The 12958-nt window shown below is 39.7% G+C and overlaps 1 protein-coding gene across 2 annotated transcripts in view; it reads right to left on the reverse strand.

Annotated features, from left to right (window-relative positions):
- Nucleotides 1-12958, reverse strand: part of RAB8B (RAB8B, member RAS oncogene family) — a 44869-nt gene that overhangs the window by 4578 nt on the left and 27333 nt on the right. The window contains exons 2-7 of one of the 2 annotated variants that reach the window (XM_075897644.1): nt 10963-11023; nt 7913-7973; nt 6722-6799; nt 5276-5383; nt 4214-4279; nt 1003-1053 (exon numbers count right to left, since the gene is read on the reverse strand). In XM_075897644.1, the coding sequence (XP_075753759.1) occupies nt 1003-1053; nt 4214-4279; nt 5276-5383; nt 6722-6799; nt 7913-7973; nt 10963-11023 (425 nt within the window). The remainder of the gene's footprint in view (nt 1-1002; nt 1054-4213; nt 4280-5275; nt 5384-6721; nt 6800-7912; nt 7974-10962; nt 11024-12958) is intronic. The other variant, XM_075897645.1, reaches the window with a different exon arrangement.

Genomic DNA, 12958 nt, shown 5'->3' on the forward strand with positions numbered 1-12958 from the left:
AATTGCTAAGACAGTTTAGTGGGGCAAGGACCACCTATATAATTTATGTGAAGTCTGAAGCACAGTTTTAGGACTTTTAAAATCTAATAGTCTTCACTTAGTGTTCTAAGGTTATAGATATAAACTCCAACAACTATCCTGCACATCTTTTAGCAAGAGATGATTGTTTAACAGTGGGTAAAAAGATCCCATACATAATCTGTACACAAGAGATAGACTGTCCTGGGATCCACAGTTCCACACTACAACATTTTTTGTTCTTTTGAAGTTTTGCTTCACAAAGGAAGATCTCAGGAACAAAGTATACCAAAATGGTTTGCGTAATATTAATAGGATTTGCATAGATAAATTCTTATCTATGGATAAGTGACAAATTAATGAAAATTGAGATCAAGCAGTTTACCCATAATCTTTCTTGGAAAAAGATAATGGCGATCAACTACTGTTCTAGATATCCTGCCCCTCTCACAGAGAGGGCTACTTCTTATGGATACATAAATGTTGGGTCAAAGTGTTCAATTTGTAAGAATACTGCCATAGTAATAACTTCTAGAAGGTTGAGATTTGGTATGAAATAGCCCTCACTGAAGCAAAGTATCTTTGAATGTTCTGTGGAAAGTTTGTTTGGATTTGAGAATTAATGCTCTGACAAAATACAAATGGATTTTGCACACAAGCTGTACTTTGCATAGTCCCCTCATCTTAGCAGAAAAAAGGGAAAGTTGTATTTGATAATGTGTCATCATACTATTGTAAGACTGACATAATGAATGAACACAAGGAGGCAGGGTGGAACCTTAACTCTGGTGTTTCTCATTTACAGAAAGTTAGCTTGCAGCTTTCAGTTCTACTAAATGAGGTAGAGAACGTCACTCAAACATTCAACAGTAAGAGCATCCATTGCCTGCCTTCTCTTCTAATCTCAAGTCTACGCACAGACCATTTTGTAACGGCCTGCACCATGCACAGAAGCTAATGTATTGCAAAGTACAAAGTACAAACCATTTTTCTGTTGAGTTTTGTCATTATATCCCGAGCAAGTGTGAAGAATGCCTGAAACAAAGGAGAAGGGAACATTAGAGACAAACTAGACTGAATGATTTAACACATTTAGTAACAATGGCCTATGAAATATGCAATATTAAAAATTACATTAAAGGCACGAAGTGTGCAATGGATACTCTCTCATATGGCAAAAGTCATTTTATAATCCGTTATTTAGGTCAACATCCTTCATCCCATCTGCTATGGTTGTGCAGCCCTTCTGCTTTGGCAGATCACTGCTGCACATTAGACTACTTTTTAAAGACTTGGGGACAGAGCCCAAATTCAAACATGCAGCATGTGTCACATTGTATCAAGTTGTGTGCTGTGGCAGCAATCTAGCCTTTCTAGAGCACCAAAGGGGAAAATTTCAAAAGAACTTGTAACAGAAAATTCAAAGTTCCATTTCCTTTTGTCCCTGTCAACGCCTTGTACATGGATTCCCAGCCAACCTACCTCCTGCTGCCACAGCCAAAACCCACTTTGGCTTCTTTGTGACACGCTGCATTTGACAGCTGGGATAATCAGACACACAGGCGGAGTGATGGCCAGAGTTTATTTTGTTAAGGCAACAGAAATCCTTTACTGAGAACACTAGAATTCTCAGGGAACAAAAGAAAAGTGGAATTTAAGGGGCAGTCTTACAACTAAAGTCAAGGTTCTCTAGGGAATGAGTGTGTCTCAGGGAGAGGGAGTGAGGGGGAGAGCATGCATTTATAAAGGAGAAAAATGTCAATGGCACAAGCTTAGTTCTATAAATGAAGTCCAGAAAATCCACAGATATCCGCTTTCTATCCGTGGGTATCAGCATCTGTGGATGTGGATAACCGCTGCTCATTTTTGTGGATACAAAATTCTGTATCCACTCAGGACGATCTATACATGATTCACTTCTTAACAGAATTAACTTCTAGAAGTTAAGTATAGGTTGAACCTCTAATTTGAAACTCTGGTCTGGCAACACCTGTTGTCTGGCAGGACCCCAGATATTCCAGGACTAAAGAGCTCTGGTGGAGAGCTGGTGGTAGGGATGCCTGGTGGGGCCAGGAGTCCAGCATGCCACAGCAGGGCTAGAGCTGGGCTGCCAAGCATAGCAGGGAAGGAGGTAGGGGACTGGCAGGGCAGTAAGGAAGGTGGCAAGGGGGAATCAGCCAGGAGGCCAGTGGCTGGTCTATGGCTGAGGGGGGAGCTGGTAGCAGGGGAGCTAGATAGGACCTCCCTAGGTCTGGCAAAATCCCTTATTTGGGACTGGTCAGGTCCTGAGGGTGCTGGACCAGAAGTCCAACCTATAGTTGGTAGAACTAAGATGCTATCTAGATATATACATGACACTGGTGTCTGACAAGTCTAGGTCAGCTATGTAATCGGGATGAGAGGAAAACATGAACATTCTAAAAAGTTAGCTAGGCAGCTGGCTTAGAGCTCTGGCTGTAGGTGCCAATGTATTCCTTGAATTTATTTATGCATAGTATGAATGATGATCAAATTGCGGGATGCTCCTGACAATTAAGCAGCAAAACAAAACAAAATTCCACAATGGGTGAACTAGATAAAAATCTCATCCCTTATTCTGAAGTCCAATCATTATTCACTATTAATACTACAAAATCCAAAATAATGTCTTACAAACAGAAACATACTGATATAGTGATAACCTCAAAAAGCTTGAACTCTGTCCCTGATACAGAACAATGAAAACATAAATCCAGTCTAGCTATCAACTGTATACTGTGCCGCATAGATTTCTCCATTTACAATTATTGTAATGATATCCTAAACCTGTTGAGCTATTTTTAATGCATATGTTCATTTCCACAATTGCAAATTACTACATAAACACAATTGTTAACTCAATGCTTATTGAAGTGCCCCTCCAAGAAGTGTTCTTTCCAAAAGCTTTCTTAAGTACATCACACAGTGGCCTCCAGAAGAAAGTATTTACTAGCTGGCCTGCCTCTTCTACTATTTTTGACTTTCAACCAGTACTAGATTTTAAAAACACTAAGCAAGCTGTGTCTTCAGTAGATCTATACATTTAAGCCATCTTGAATGGACGGATAGCATACTCCCCCTAAAGTAACTGCTCTTGGAGTCCTTACTATTTTCTTCTTATAGTCATTTTAAAAGAACTCATTGTGTGAGTATATATGAGTACTGTTGTGTGGGATTCTCTGGCAATTCTGCACTAACAGACGCAAGTTTCATTTCCTTATCCTCTTCCAGGAAAGCCCTGAGCAATCAGTAGCCGTGGGGTCTATTTAGTCAGTTCAGTTCATAATACTTGCAGCAAAATACATTGCTATCCTGGAAAAAAAAATGAATGGAGATACCTATCTCCTAGAACTGGAAGGGACCTTGGACTCAATGACCTTTCAGTCCCCTCCCTTCACAGCAGGACCAACAAATTTTGCCCCAGATCCCTAAATAGCCTCCCCAAGGATTAAACTCACAACCCTGGGTTTAGCAGACCAATGCTCAAACCACTGAGCTATCCCTCCCCTCTACAAGACAACTATCAATTTAAAATAGGAAAAAAAGTTATAGCAAGTGAAGCTATATGACTGTCTGGCCTACTCTGAGCTACTCTTCCAAATGTTACCTAGCAGACCATCTGCTAACCAAGGTATATTTGGTCCTCTTGGCAAGTGTTAGAGAGAAGCTGCACATGTACAGCATGTATCCAGCAGTAAACTGAAATCTATGAAATAGAAAATGGAAGTGTCCTGTGATAGAACCTAGAGTTCAGGACCTTACTGCACTAGACACTGTAAATGTTCCAAAATATGCACAATTTAAGTATCTAGACACCTTTTGGTTACTAGCAAACATACAACTAATCTCACTGCAACATTAACAGTGACTTTAACAGCACATATCTACAAGTACTAATATTACCAGAAAACATCTGGCATTTCCAGTCCTGTGGGAATTAGGCCGTTTTACTATGGCTCCAAATGCAACAGATGCAGAATTCCCCCAAGACTAAAGCTAGATTCTACAGCACATATTCAAATAAAGCAAAATTGGCAATACGTGAAAACCTAGGAGCAAAATGGTCAAAAACACATTATGCATCAGGTCAGAAAAGCCAATAGGGTTGCTTGCAACGTGATCTCTATATAACAGTATATAAGTTCAGACAAAGAAAAAAATATAATTCCAATCTTACCTCTTCCACATTTATACTGGATTTAGCACTTGTCTCCAGAAATTTGATTCCATAATCTATTGCTAACTGGAAGACAGATTTTAAAGAAGTTATGATATTTATAAACTTAAGTTTGCAAAGTGACAAGACATTTTTAGGTCAGCTAATAATGGAGCAGTGGCTCCAGAAACTTGGTTACACCCTTAGCCACAAACGTACTTTCTTTCTCCTGAAAAAAATGCATACATTACTTTTTTACTGAGGACCTGTAAAATATTTAACAAAAACCAAATCAACAGTTGCGACAGAAGTTTGAATGATTTCTACAGTAATTAAGAGACTAGCTTAAGGTGATGTGGGATGGTAGACCAGACCCTCTGCTGATATAAAACTGAGGCAGTTGCAATGAACTACAGCCCTATGACAGAATACTACTATTGGGCAGATCCTGGTATAAGTCTTATCATTTTATAGCTTTTTAAATTATTAAATAGAAATCACTTAAGTTCTATAGGACTTTTTCTATGGATACAAAAAGTTCAACTAAAGAAGAGAGTCTTAATAGTAATCAGATATTCATATGCAGGTGTAGATAATCCTACCAACTATCCTCTAGCCCGTATTATAATAACTGTATTGTGTAAATTATAATTTAATGTGTGCAGCCTTACTTAAGGATCCTTAGAAAATGTCCCTTGCTTTAAAATATTTATATTCATCCACTGCAATTAAGAGTGATTCAGAAACTGCTCAACTACAATTCTGTTTATTATCCATTTGAGGTTCCCCTCGAAGGGAGGAATTGTATTAGCACAGGGAAAGCCAACTTTTAGAGCATCTCACCTGAAACAAGAATATTCAAGTCCAATTGGATTCTGTATATTAAGTAAAACAGGCAAACATTCTATGATATGTAGAAGGTTCTAAACTAAAGTGAGGGAAAACTCACGCACAACTAAAGTATAAAAACCAATTATTTTGTTTGGTGTTGGTAAAAGCAGAGTAATAAGTGTCTTTAGGGATAGCAGATCAGAAAAAAGTATTAGGTCTTTATTGAAAGAATTTAGTAGTGCAAAAATTTACCTTCTCTCCTTTTTCTTTTGAGACTTGTCTCTTTTCGTTCATATCACATTTATTACCCAGGATCATTCTTTCCACGTCTGAAGAGGCATGCTGAAGGGAAAATAAGCTCTTAAAAAAAGCAGCATAGAGTTAAAGATAAATTCTTCCCCCTTCCCTTCACAAACAGATCCCCACATTAGACAATGAGAATTCTCTCTCAATAAACCCTTAATACAAAGGCATGAATGGGGAATAGAGAAGAATATGTTTTTTGAAAGGCTTAATAAAGTATTTCTTAATTTGGAATGTAGCTGCCTCGCTCAATTTCAGTTTTAACCCTTGGCACCAATGACCAGCCTGATGCAATGTTATCAGCAATCTCCTTGGGACTGTGCCTTCTTTGCAAGAGTCAATAGCAAAATGTAGCCAGAAAATGATGGCAGGTTTTTTGGGGAGAGCAAGTAGAATAGAATTTCTATCCCACCAGATTAAGCCTTATTTTGCTTAGGTATAAAGCTCAATGATTCCTATTCCCAATTCCCAAAGCACTGCCTTCAGATTCAAGTATGGTCAATGTATTTGCTATTCAAATAACTTACAAAGTGAGGGAAAACTCACACACAACTGAAGTTTAACCAATGGCAAAATTTGGACAAAGGAATATTCAGCACACTCAAGCAGGTATATCTACACTTATACTGCCAGGCTGTGTCTAGATTGGCATGATTTTCCGGAAATGCTTTTAACGGAAAAGTTTTCCGTTAAAAGCATTTTCAGAACAGAGCGTCTAGATTGGCATGGACGCTTTTCCGCAAAAGCACTTTTTGCGGAAAAGCGTCCGTGCCAATCTAGACATGCTTTTCCACAAAAAAGTCCCGACCGCCATTTTCGCAATCAGGGCTTTTTTGCGGAAAACAAATCTGAGCTGTCTACACTGGCCCTTTTGCATAAAAGGGACTTTTGCCTGAACGGGAGCAGAATAGGATTTTCGCAAAAAGCACTAATTTCTTACAGTAGGAAGTCAGTGCTTTTGCAGAAATTCAAGCAGGCCAGTGTAGACAGCTGGCAAGTTTTTCCGGAAAAGTGGCTGATTTTCCAGAAAAACTGGCCAGTCTAGAGACAGCCCCAGAGTATTATTGTCAGCTTCACCAAGAGATACTGAAAGTAAGTCTCCTTCTCACCACTTAGCCACATTATAAAGCCAAGGTTAAACTCAGGACACCCACTGGAAGCAAGCAGTTGTGAAATCTTTGTTTTTCATGATCACTAACTTTCTGGTTACCATGGGCTGGAAAGAAGAAAGTCATCCTGTACACAAAGACTACTGCTCTGATTTACATCCATTTTAACTGTGTTACACATTTACCTCCACTGAAAGAAAAAAAAAACTTGCTAAAACATTGATCATTGCTCTGGAGAAATTAGAGATTACTACCAGATGCAGTTTAGTAATCCCCAACCACCTACCTCTTCTATGTTCCTTATCCAGTTTTTAATGTTGTCAAATGACTTCTCATTTGTGATGTCATACACCAGCATTATTCCCTGTGGGGGAAATAAAAAAAAGATCTAATCTTATAATATTAAGATTAGTTTATATTTGATGCACATATTGTTTGTTCACGGTTACAACTTCGCAAAAGCCACATACACCTTTGTAATTAACAGCCCTTTCTGAAAACTTTATATGATCTCACTTGGAATAAATTTTGAATGGTCTTGACCCATTGTCACCTATTGTTTTTAAAAATAGAATAATTATGCTCTTAAAATTAAACTAAACAAATTAAGCTATGATCAGCAAGAATTTTACAAATAAAGGCAGCCAGCAGTCTGCTTTATAGGAAAAAGGTTGTGATCATAAAGTAGGCCATGTTTATATATACAGTACTTCAGTGTTTACTATGCATCATCCTACCCCCCCCCAATCACTTTTGTAAGATTCTGCTTGCCTGGAGCAAGCAGCCATACTTGACAGATAAGCAGATTTTTTTTACAGCAAGTCTTAATGGCGTCAAGGTAATTTCGGCTCTTCTGTAGTTGTGTATGCACATGAATCTCCCTGTAATGTGATGGCAGTAAAATAAGTAAAACCAAACTACAACTACATTAATGTCGACCTAGCATGTCTCAGAGTCTTGATATGCTGTGAATAGCTGTCATGTGTCAAAATGTAAGGAATAATATAGAAATTAAATAGTTGATTAACTACAATCAGTAGCAGCTGCTCTAAAAACAGATTATACAGCTGATTATATCTGAATCTAATTGCTGCATTCTTGATCTGAAAAGTGTACACAGCAGGAAAACCAACTCAGTCAAATTCACTTTTAATATTAGCAGACATATCACCTATCCTACTAGCACCTGAAATGAGAGGAAAAAGTGTTTTATGCAAATCACAAGTTTCTCAAACAAAACCTGGTGAATTAAGCAGCTTATGTCCACAAAGATAGTAACTATATAAAAGATGGAGGGGCAGAAAGATTAGATCTGGAGAACAAGACTACAAAACCACAATGGTTCTGAAGTAATCTGTTAACTTCCCACCTCTGTGCTATAATTTCTCTCTAGTGAAACAGCTTGAGCCCTTTAAACATAAAGGAGCAAACTAATTATGATTTTAGTCACACCAGAATACTCTGAAAACTCACTCACCATGGCTCCTCTGTAGTAAGCTGTTGTGATTGTGCGGAATCTCTCTTGCCCTGCTGTATCCCTAGAATTTGGTGAAAACAAACACTTGTTTATTGTTTTTAAAACCTCATTTTCACTTTCAAAGTTCACCAAAAAAAAGTTTTGATACTCCTACAGATTAAGAAAAGTACCCTTTAGAAGAAACTAAATAAGTATACCCTTCTCCTTTGTGCTCAAACAAGTACCAACTAGCTGCTATTCTTAGACTGATATTCATGAGGGGAACGGTAAAAGGAGAAATCACATTTTCAATTAAGAAACTGACACATCATCAGTCAACTCAGACTCAGTAGTGCATGGCCCTGCTTACAGTAGTAAGTGTATAGAAATGGTCCCAGAAGCATGGCATACATTTTAGCCCTCTAAACAAAAAGAGCATGCCCCAAGAATCATCAAAAACGGGTAGGTCTGATCTATACTAAAGGGGAAAGTCGACTAAGATATCCAAACCCAGCTACCTTAATTCCATAGCTGGAATTGAGGCATCTTAAATCAGGTTTTCATGCGGTTCATACAGCGGGAGGATGACAGGAGCAAACACACGCATCAGCTTCCCTTATTCTCCAGTGAGGATCAAGCGTACCAGTAACAGGGGAGGGGGAGAACCCTCTCAATTTGAATTAGTTACTCTTCTCTAGACCTGCCAATTCAAACCCTGAAAGATCTTCAGCTTAGCATAGACATGACCTTATAGCATGTCACAATTTCACGCACATTTAAGTATTAGGACCAACCACAATATGACAGCAGTCAGTAAAAATCATCTTAGAGATGCTGCTTCAAGGAATCTGGCCACATGAGAAGTAAAGATGTTAAGCGGGGATTTGGCTAATTGTGTAGTTGATACAATCGGTCTACACAATTAGTCGATAAGGGAAGGCGCTCTGCAGAGCCATAGCGGGGGTAGCTTCTGAATCCGGCGCGAGCTGGGACTGAGTAGTCCCAGCTTGTGCCTGCTCCAGGACTGCTGGGGCTCTGCCTTTTAGATGTAGTAAGAGCTGGGCAGCTCTTATTACATTTAAAAGGCGGAGCCACAGTTGCCCCAGATCCTAGGATGCTCCTACGGACAATGGCTGCTGCTAGAGCAGCCTCGGCCCACCATGGGCCGAGGCTGCTTTGTAGCAGCTGCCCCTACCTACCCCCCACACCACTATCAGAGACAACAGCAAGGGGGGGGGGGCGTGGAAGCAGCACCACAGAGACGGTGCTGGGGGGGGGGACCAGACTCCTGTTCCTGATTCAAGGACAGCAAGGGGGAAGGGGAGAGTAACTGAGTACTTGATTCCCCAATAAGCCTGAGATTTGACTAGTGAGATCAGGAAGTGTAATGAAGGTCAACTGCATCCAAAAGCAGCTGAAGTCAAAATGCCTTTGGAAGTCTGCTAGCTGATTCCACAGCATCATATATATATATGGGTAAGAGCTGAACACCAAAACATACAAGGAGGTTTAAGGTACTTAGTGATGATTTTTCTTACATGCCAGTGATGCTCAGTAGGGATGTTCAATATCAGTTATTTTAGTTACCATGTAGATGCAACAATTTTTAGCTGTTCCACTGATACTAAAATGCCAACAGCCAGTTCATTCCCAGCCACACTTCCGGGGAGCCCCCACCAACTCACACTGGGATGGCAATCAGGCCAGCTCCCCTCTGTTGTCCCTTGCTGCTGCCTCTGATACAGAGGCAGCACTGCGGGTCGGCAGCAGCCCTTGTCTGTGTGGGGCCCAAGCCCCCTGCAGACAGAAGTTGCTGTGGCATCCCGCCTACCCCCACCTCCCCGAGCAGGGAGGCAGCAAGGAGGCTCTGTGGCGCCCACACATGCAGAGATCCAGTTTAAAAGCTGGCTTCCCACTTGTACTGGCTCCTGCCTGCTCCCCTCATCCTCTGCATTGCTGCCTCTCTATCAGAAACAGCGGTGCAGTGGTGAGTGGGGGCAAGTGGCACCATGGGATCCAATGCTCGTGGGGAGCTGGTTTAAAAGCTGCCTCTCCATGGGCATTGCCTCCCACCTTCCCCCTACTTGTTGTCTCTGATTCAGAGGCAGCAAGGGAGTGTGTGTGCACATGGTTAAATCCAAATGACCATTTAAACAACTATACACAGACATCCCTAATTCTCAGACCTCAGTATTTCAGGAGCCAAGTTAGCCATCAACATTATCCAAATTACAGCAGTGTACATTTTCATTTATTATAGTTCTATATGTGTTCTTCTCATAGAAAATAAGTTAAGTGAAATAGTAAAAGCATGCTGATTGGTGAAAAAATTAAAATTACATGGCGTTTTACATGCTGCCAAAAGGGCCACAGGCAACATGTGAAAAAGCCACTTGCAACTATGAGCCTCAGTCTGAGTACAAAAGTATCAGACAGGACTCATTCCAACCTCCACCTCAACATATCAGCAAGCACCTAAGCAGGTGGTTTTTTTTTTATTATTAAAAATGTTGTGGCATTTAGGAGGAATCTGTTAGAAGTTAGATGGCGGCAGCCAGACAATTACTTGCAATGGCAAAAGGCCAACTTTGGTGGACATCGGTCCTTCCCTCATGATCCAAGAAGTTTTGACAATCCCCATTTCCCGTGATGCACTCTGACTCCATGACCATTACATTAAACATCCATCAACACAAATCAGATTTTGTTTTAAAAAAGCTAGAAGCTCTCTCTGCCCAGCCTACAATTGTGCAATCAAGATCTCTCTTGCCTCTGGAATATTCAAGCCATTTAAAGGCAGCTTGAACAACTTCCCATTTTAACAGTAGATGTCAAACGTAACTAAAGGTAACGGACTCTGGGTGGTCACCTCCCCCTCCCCCACAAATGCTATGAGAATCTTTGCTTCAAGAACAAGGTGGCAGATGGCTTTCATGCTAGAGCTTACCACAAGTTTTACAGCTTCTCCTTCACTAAATCTGCTCTACTTATGCTATCACACTGTGCTGCCCATGAGTAATTTAGCCTTACTGAAAAACTTACTTTTATTTTAATTGCTTTGTAATACTTACCATATCTGAAGTTTAATTTTCTTTCCATCTAATTCTATTGTTCGGATTTTAAAATCAATTCCTGGCAGAGAGAAACATATATTAAGTTTAGTGACAAAAGGAAGTAAAATTTTTCTATTAATTGTTCTAAAATAAAGTATATACTCTTTATACAGCAAAGCCTGCCGTGCATGTAGCTGCTAGGATTTTCAGTGGTTACACAGTTACATTTTTCACATCCCTAGTGTATACCAGTTGAAGATCTCACCTAAAAGATCCTTCTTAGCTGTACTGTAAGACTAAGCTTTCAAAAAGTAGCCACCAATTCTGGGATCCTCATTAGAGAGATCCCCAACTGTCAGAAGTTCTGACAGCCCTCAAGTTTAACCAAAGTCCACAGAAGTACTGGTTGTTCAACACCTCTGAAAAATTAAGTTTTACAAATACCTACCTTCGTATTTTAGTGGCTACTTCAGAATGAAATAAGCCCAAACTTTGCAATCAGAAGCTGCAATAAGGGGGGAGGCACTTTGTAAACAAAAGAAAGTTACTACTTTGGTTATCTGAAGACCAGATGTATAGGCTGATCAATAAAGTAGGCCTGCTGTAGTAAATGATGTATTTTTTTAATCCAAAAGCACGTTTCAAATTTTTATCCCAAGTGTTGTTTTCTAGCTTAAGTCACAAATGTAGTAAGGAAAGGCTACATGTTAGTTCCATAGTTCTGAAAAGAAGTTGTGTGCACTATGTAGGAAAAAAAAAAGTGGCAGTAACTCCTACTAGGGATGTTAAAGTTTGCTTATTCAGGGAAACGTCTAACTGCTGAAATTACATAGGGGAAAGAGGGGAGGGCAGGCAGCTCCCCACAAGGACCCACAGAGGAAGCAGCACAGGCATGAGCAGGTGGGCAGCTCCCCAAGTGCCAGTGCTTACGGAAAGCCATCTGAAAAAACAAAACAAAAAAAAACCCAGCTCTTCGCGTGCACCAGCTCTCATCTCCCCCTCCCCCACACTGCTCTCTCTGTCAGAGGCAATGGGGTTGGGAGGAAGCTCTGTGTAACCATGCATATTAACCAATGAGCCCAGGCTCATTGGTGGACCATGTAAATAGGTACCTTTTCACATCCGTAACTCACATGACTTATGGGTAGAATTTTGAAGATCACTTATTCGAATCTGAGAATGTGATCATGAAAACAATGGATCTAGGAGTTAAAGCCATGATTTCCAAATGGACTATTATTAGGGCATCTGGGTTTTTAGGTAATCGTTTAAGAGAGCTCGATTTTTCTGATACAAATAACGTTTGCTTGGTGCTAAGTCAGAACACTTACATCTGTTACAGCCCTAAATTATCAATCCATTTTGAAAATCATGGCCCAATTTTTTTCCTAAATAAATATTACTCAACATCTAATCATGGTCAGTGATCCACATGGATTTTCCTCTGTCAATAGCCATTTAATGGACAATTACATTTAGTGAAGAAAATTGTTTCTAGCGTCAAGGACTTCTATACAAGCTAGAAACTGGAAGTTAAAGGTTTTTTTATATTGCAATTGAGTTTGAAGATGACACATCAGCATAGAAACGCATGAATCACTTTGACTGTCTTTCACACTTGGGAGGTGGGGACATTTTGATTTAGTGAAGATGCCACATACTTTCAGCTGCTGAATAAAGTGAGGATACAAAATTTAAAGTAACATTAGTAAGAATGCATATTGTCACTACAAAAACCACATTAATAATATTTTGATAGTTTCAAGTTTGATGACATTGTTCTAACTTAATGTAATGAGTATAGCTATGGTCAACTCTTAGGTTTTTTTATTCACGATTCATTAAAAAGTTTCAAAGTTATTAGAAAAATTAGATGACTTCACAAACTTCACATTTCTGTCAATGTAGTAAGACACTCCTGTTACTGATGTTCAGGTGCTTACATATGAAGATTACTATGAATTTTCATATTCAATCACACTTTAGAGAAACAGAGTGCTAGATACAATCAGAT

This window comes from Pelodiscus sinensis, chromosome 14 (genome assembly GCF_049634645.1).
Source record: "Pelodiscus sinensis isolate JC-2024 chromosome 14, ASM4963464v1, whole genome shotgun sequence".
In the NCBI taxonomy this organism is placed as follows: Eukaryota; Metazoa; Chordata; order Testudines; family Trionychidae; genus Pelodiscus; species Pelodiscus sinensis.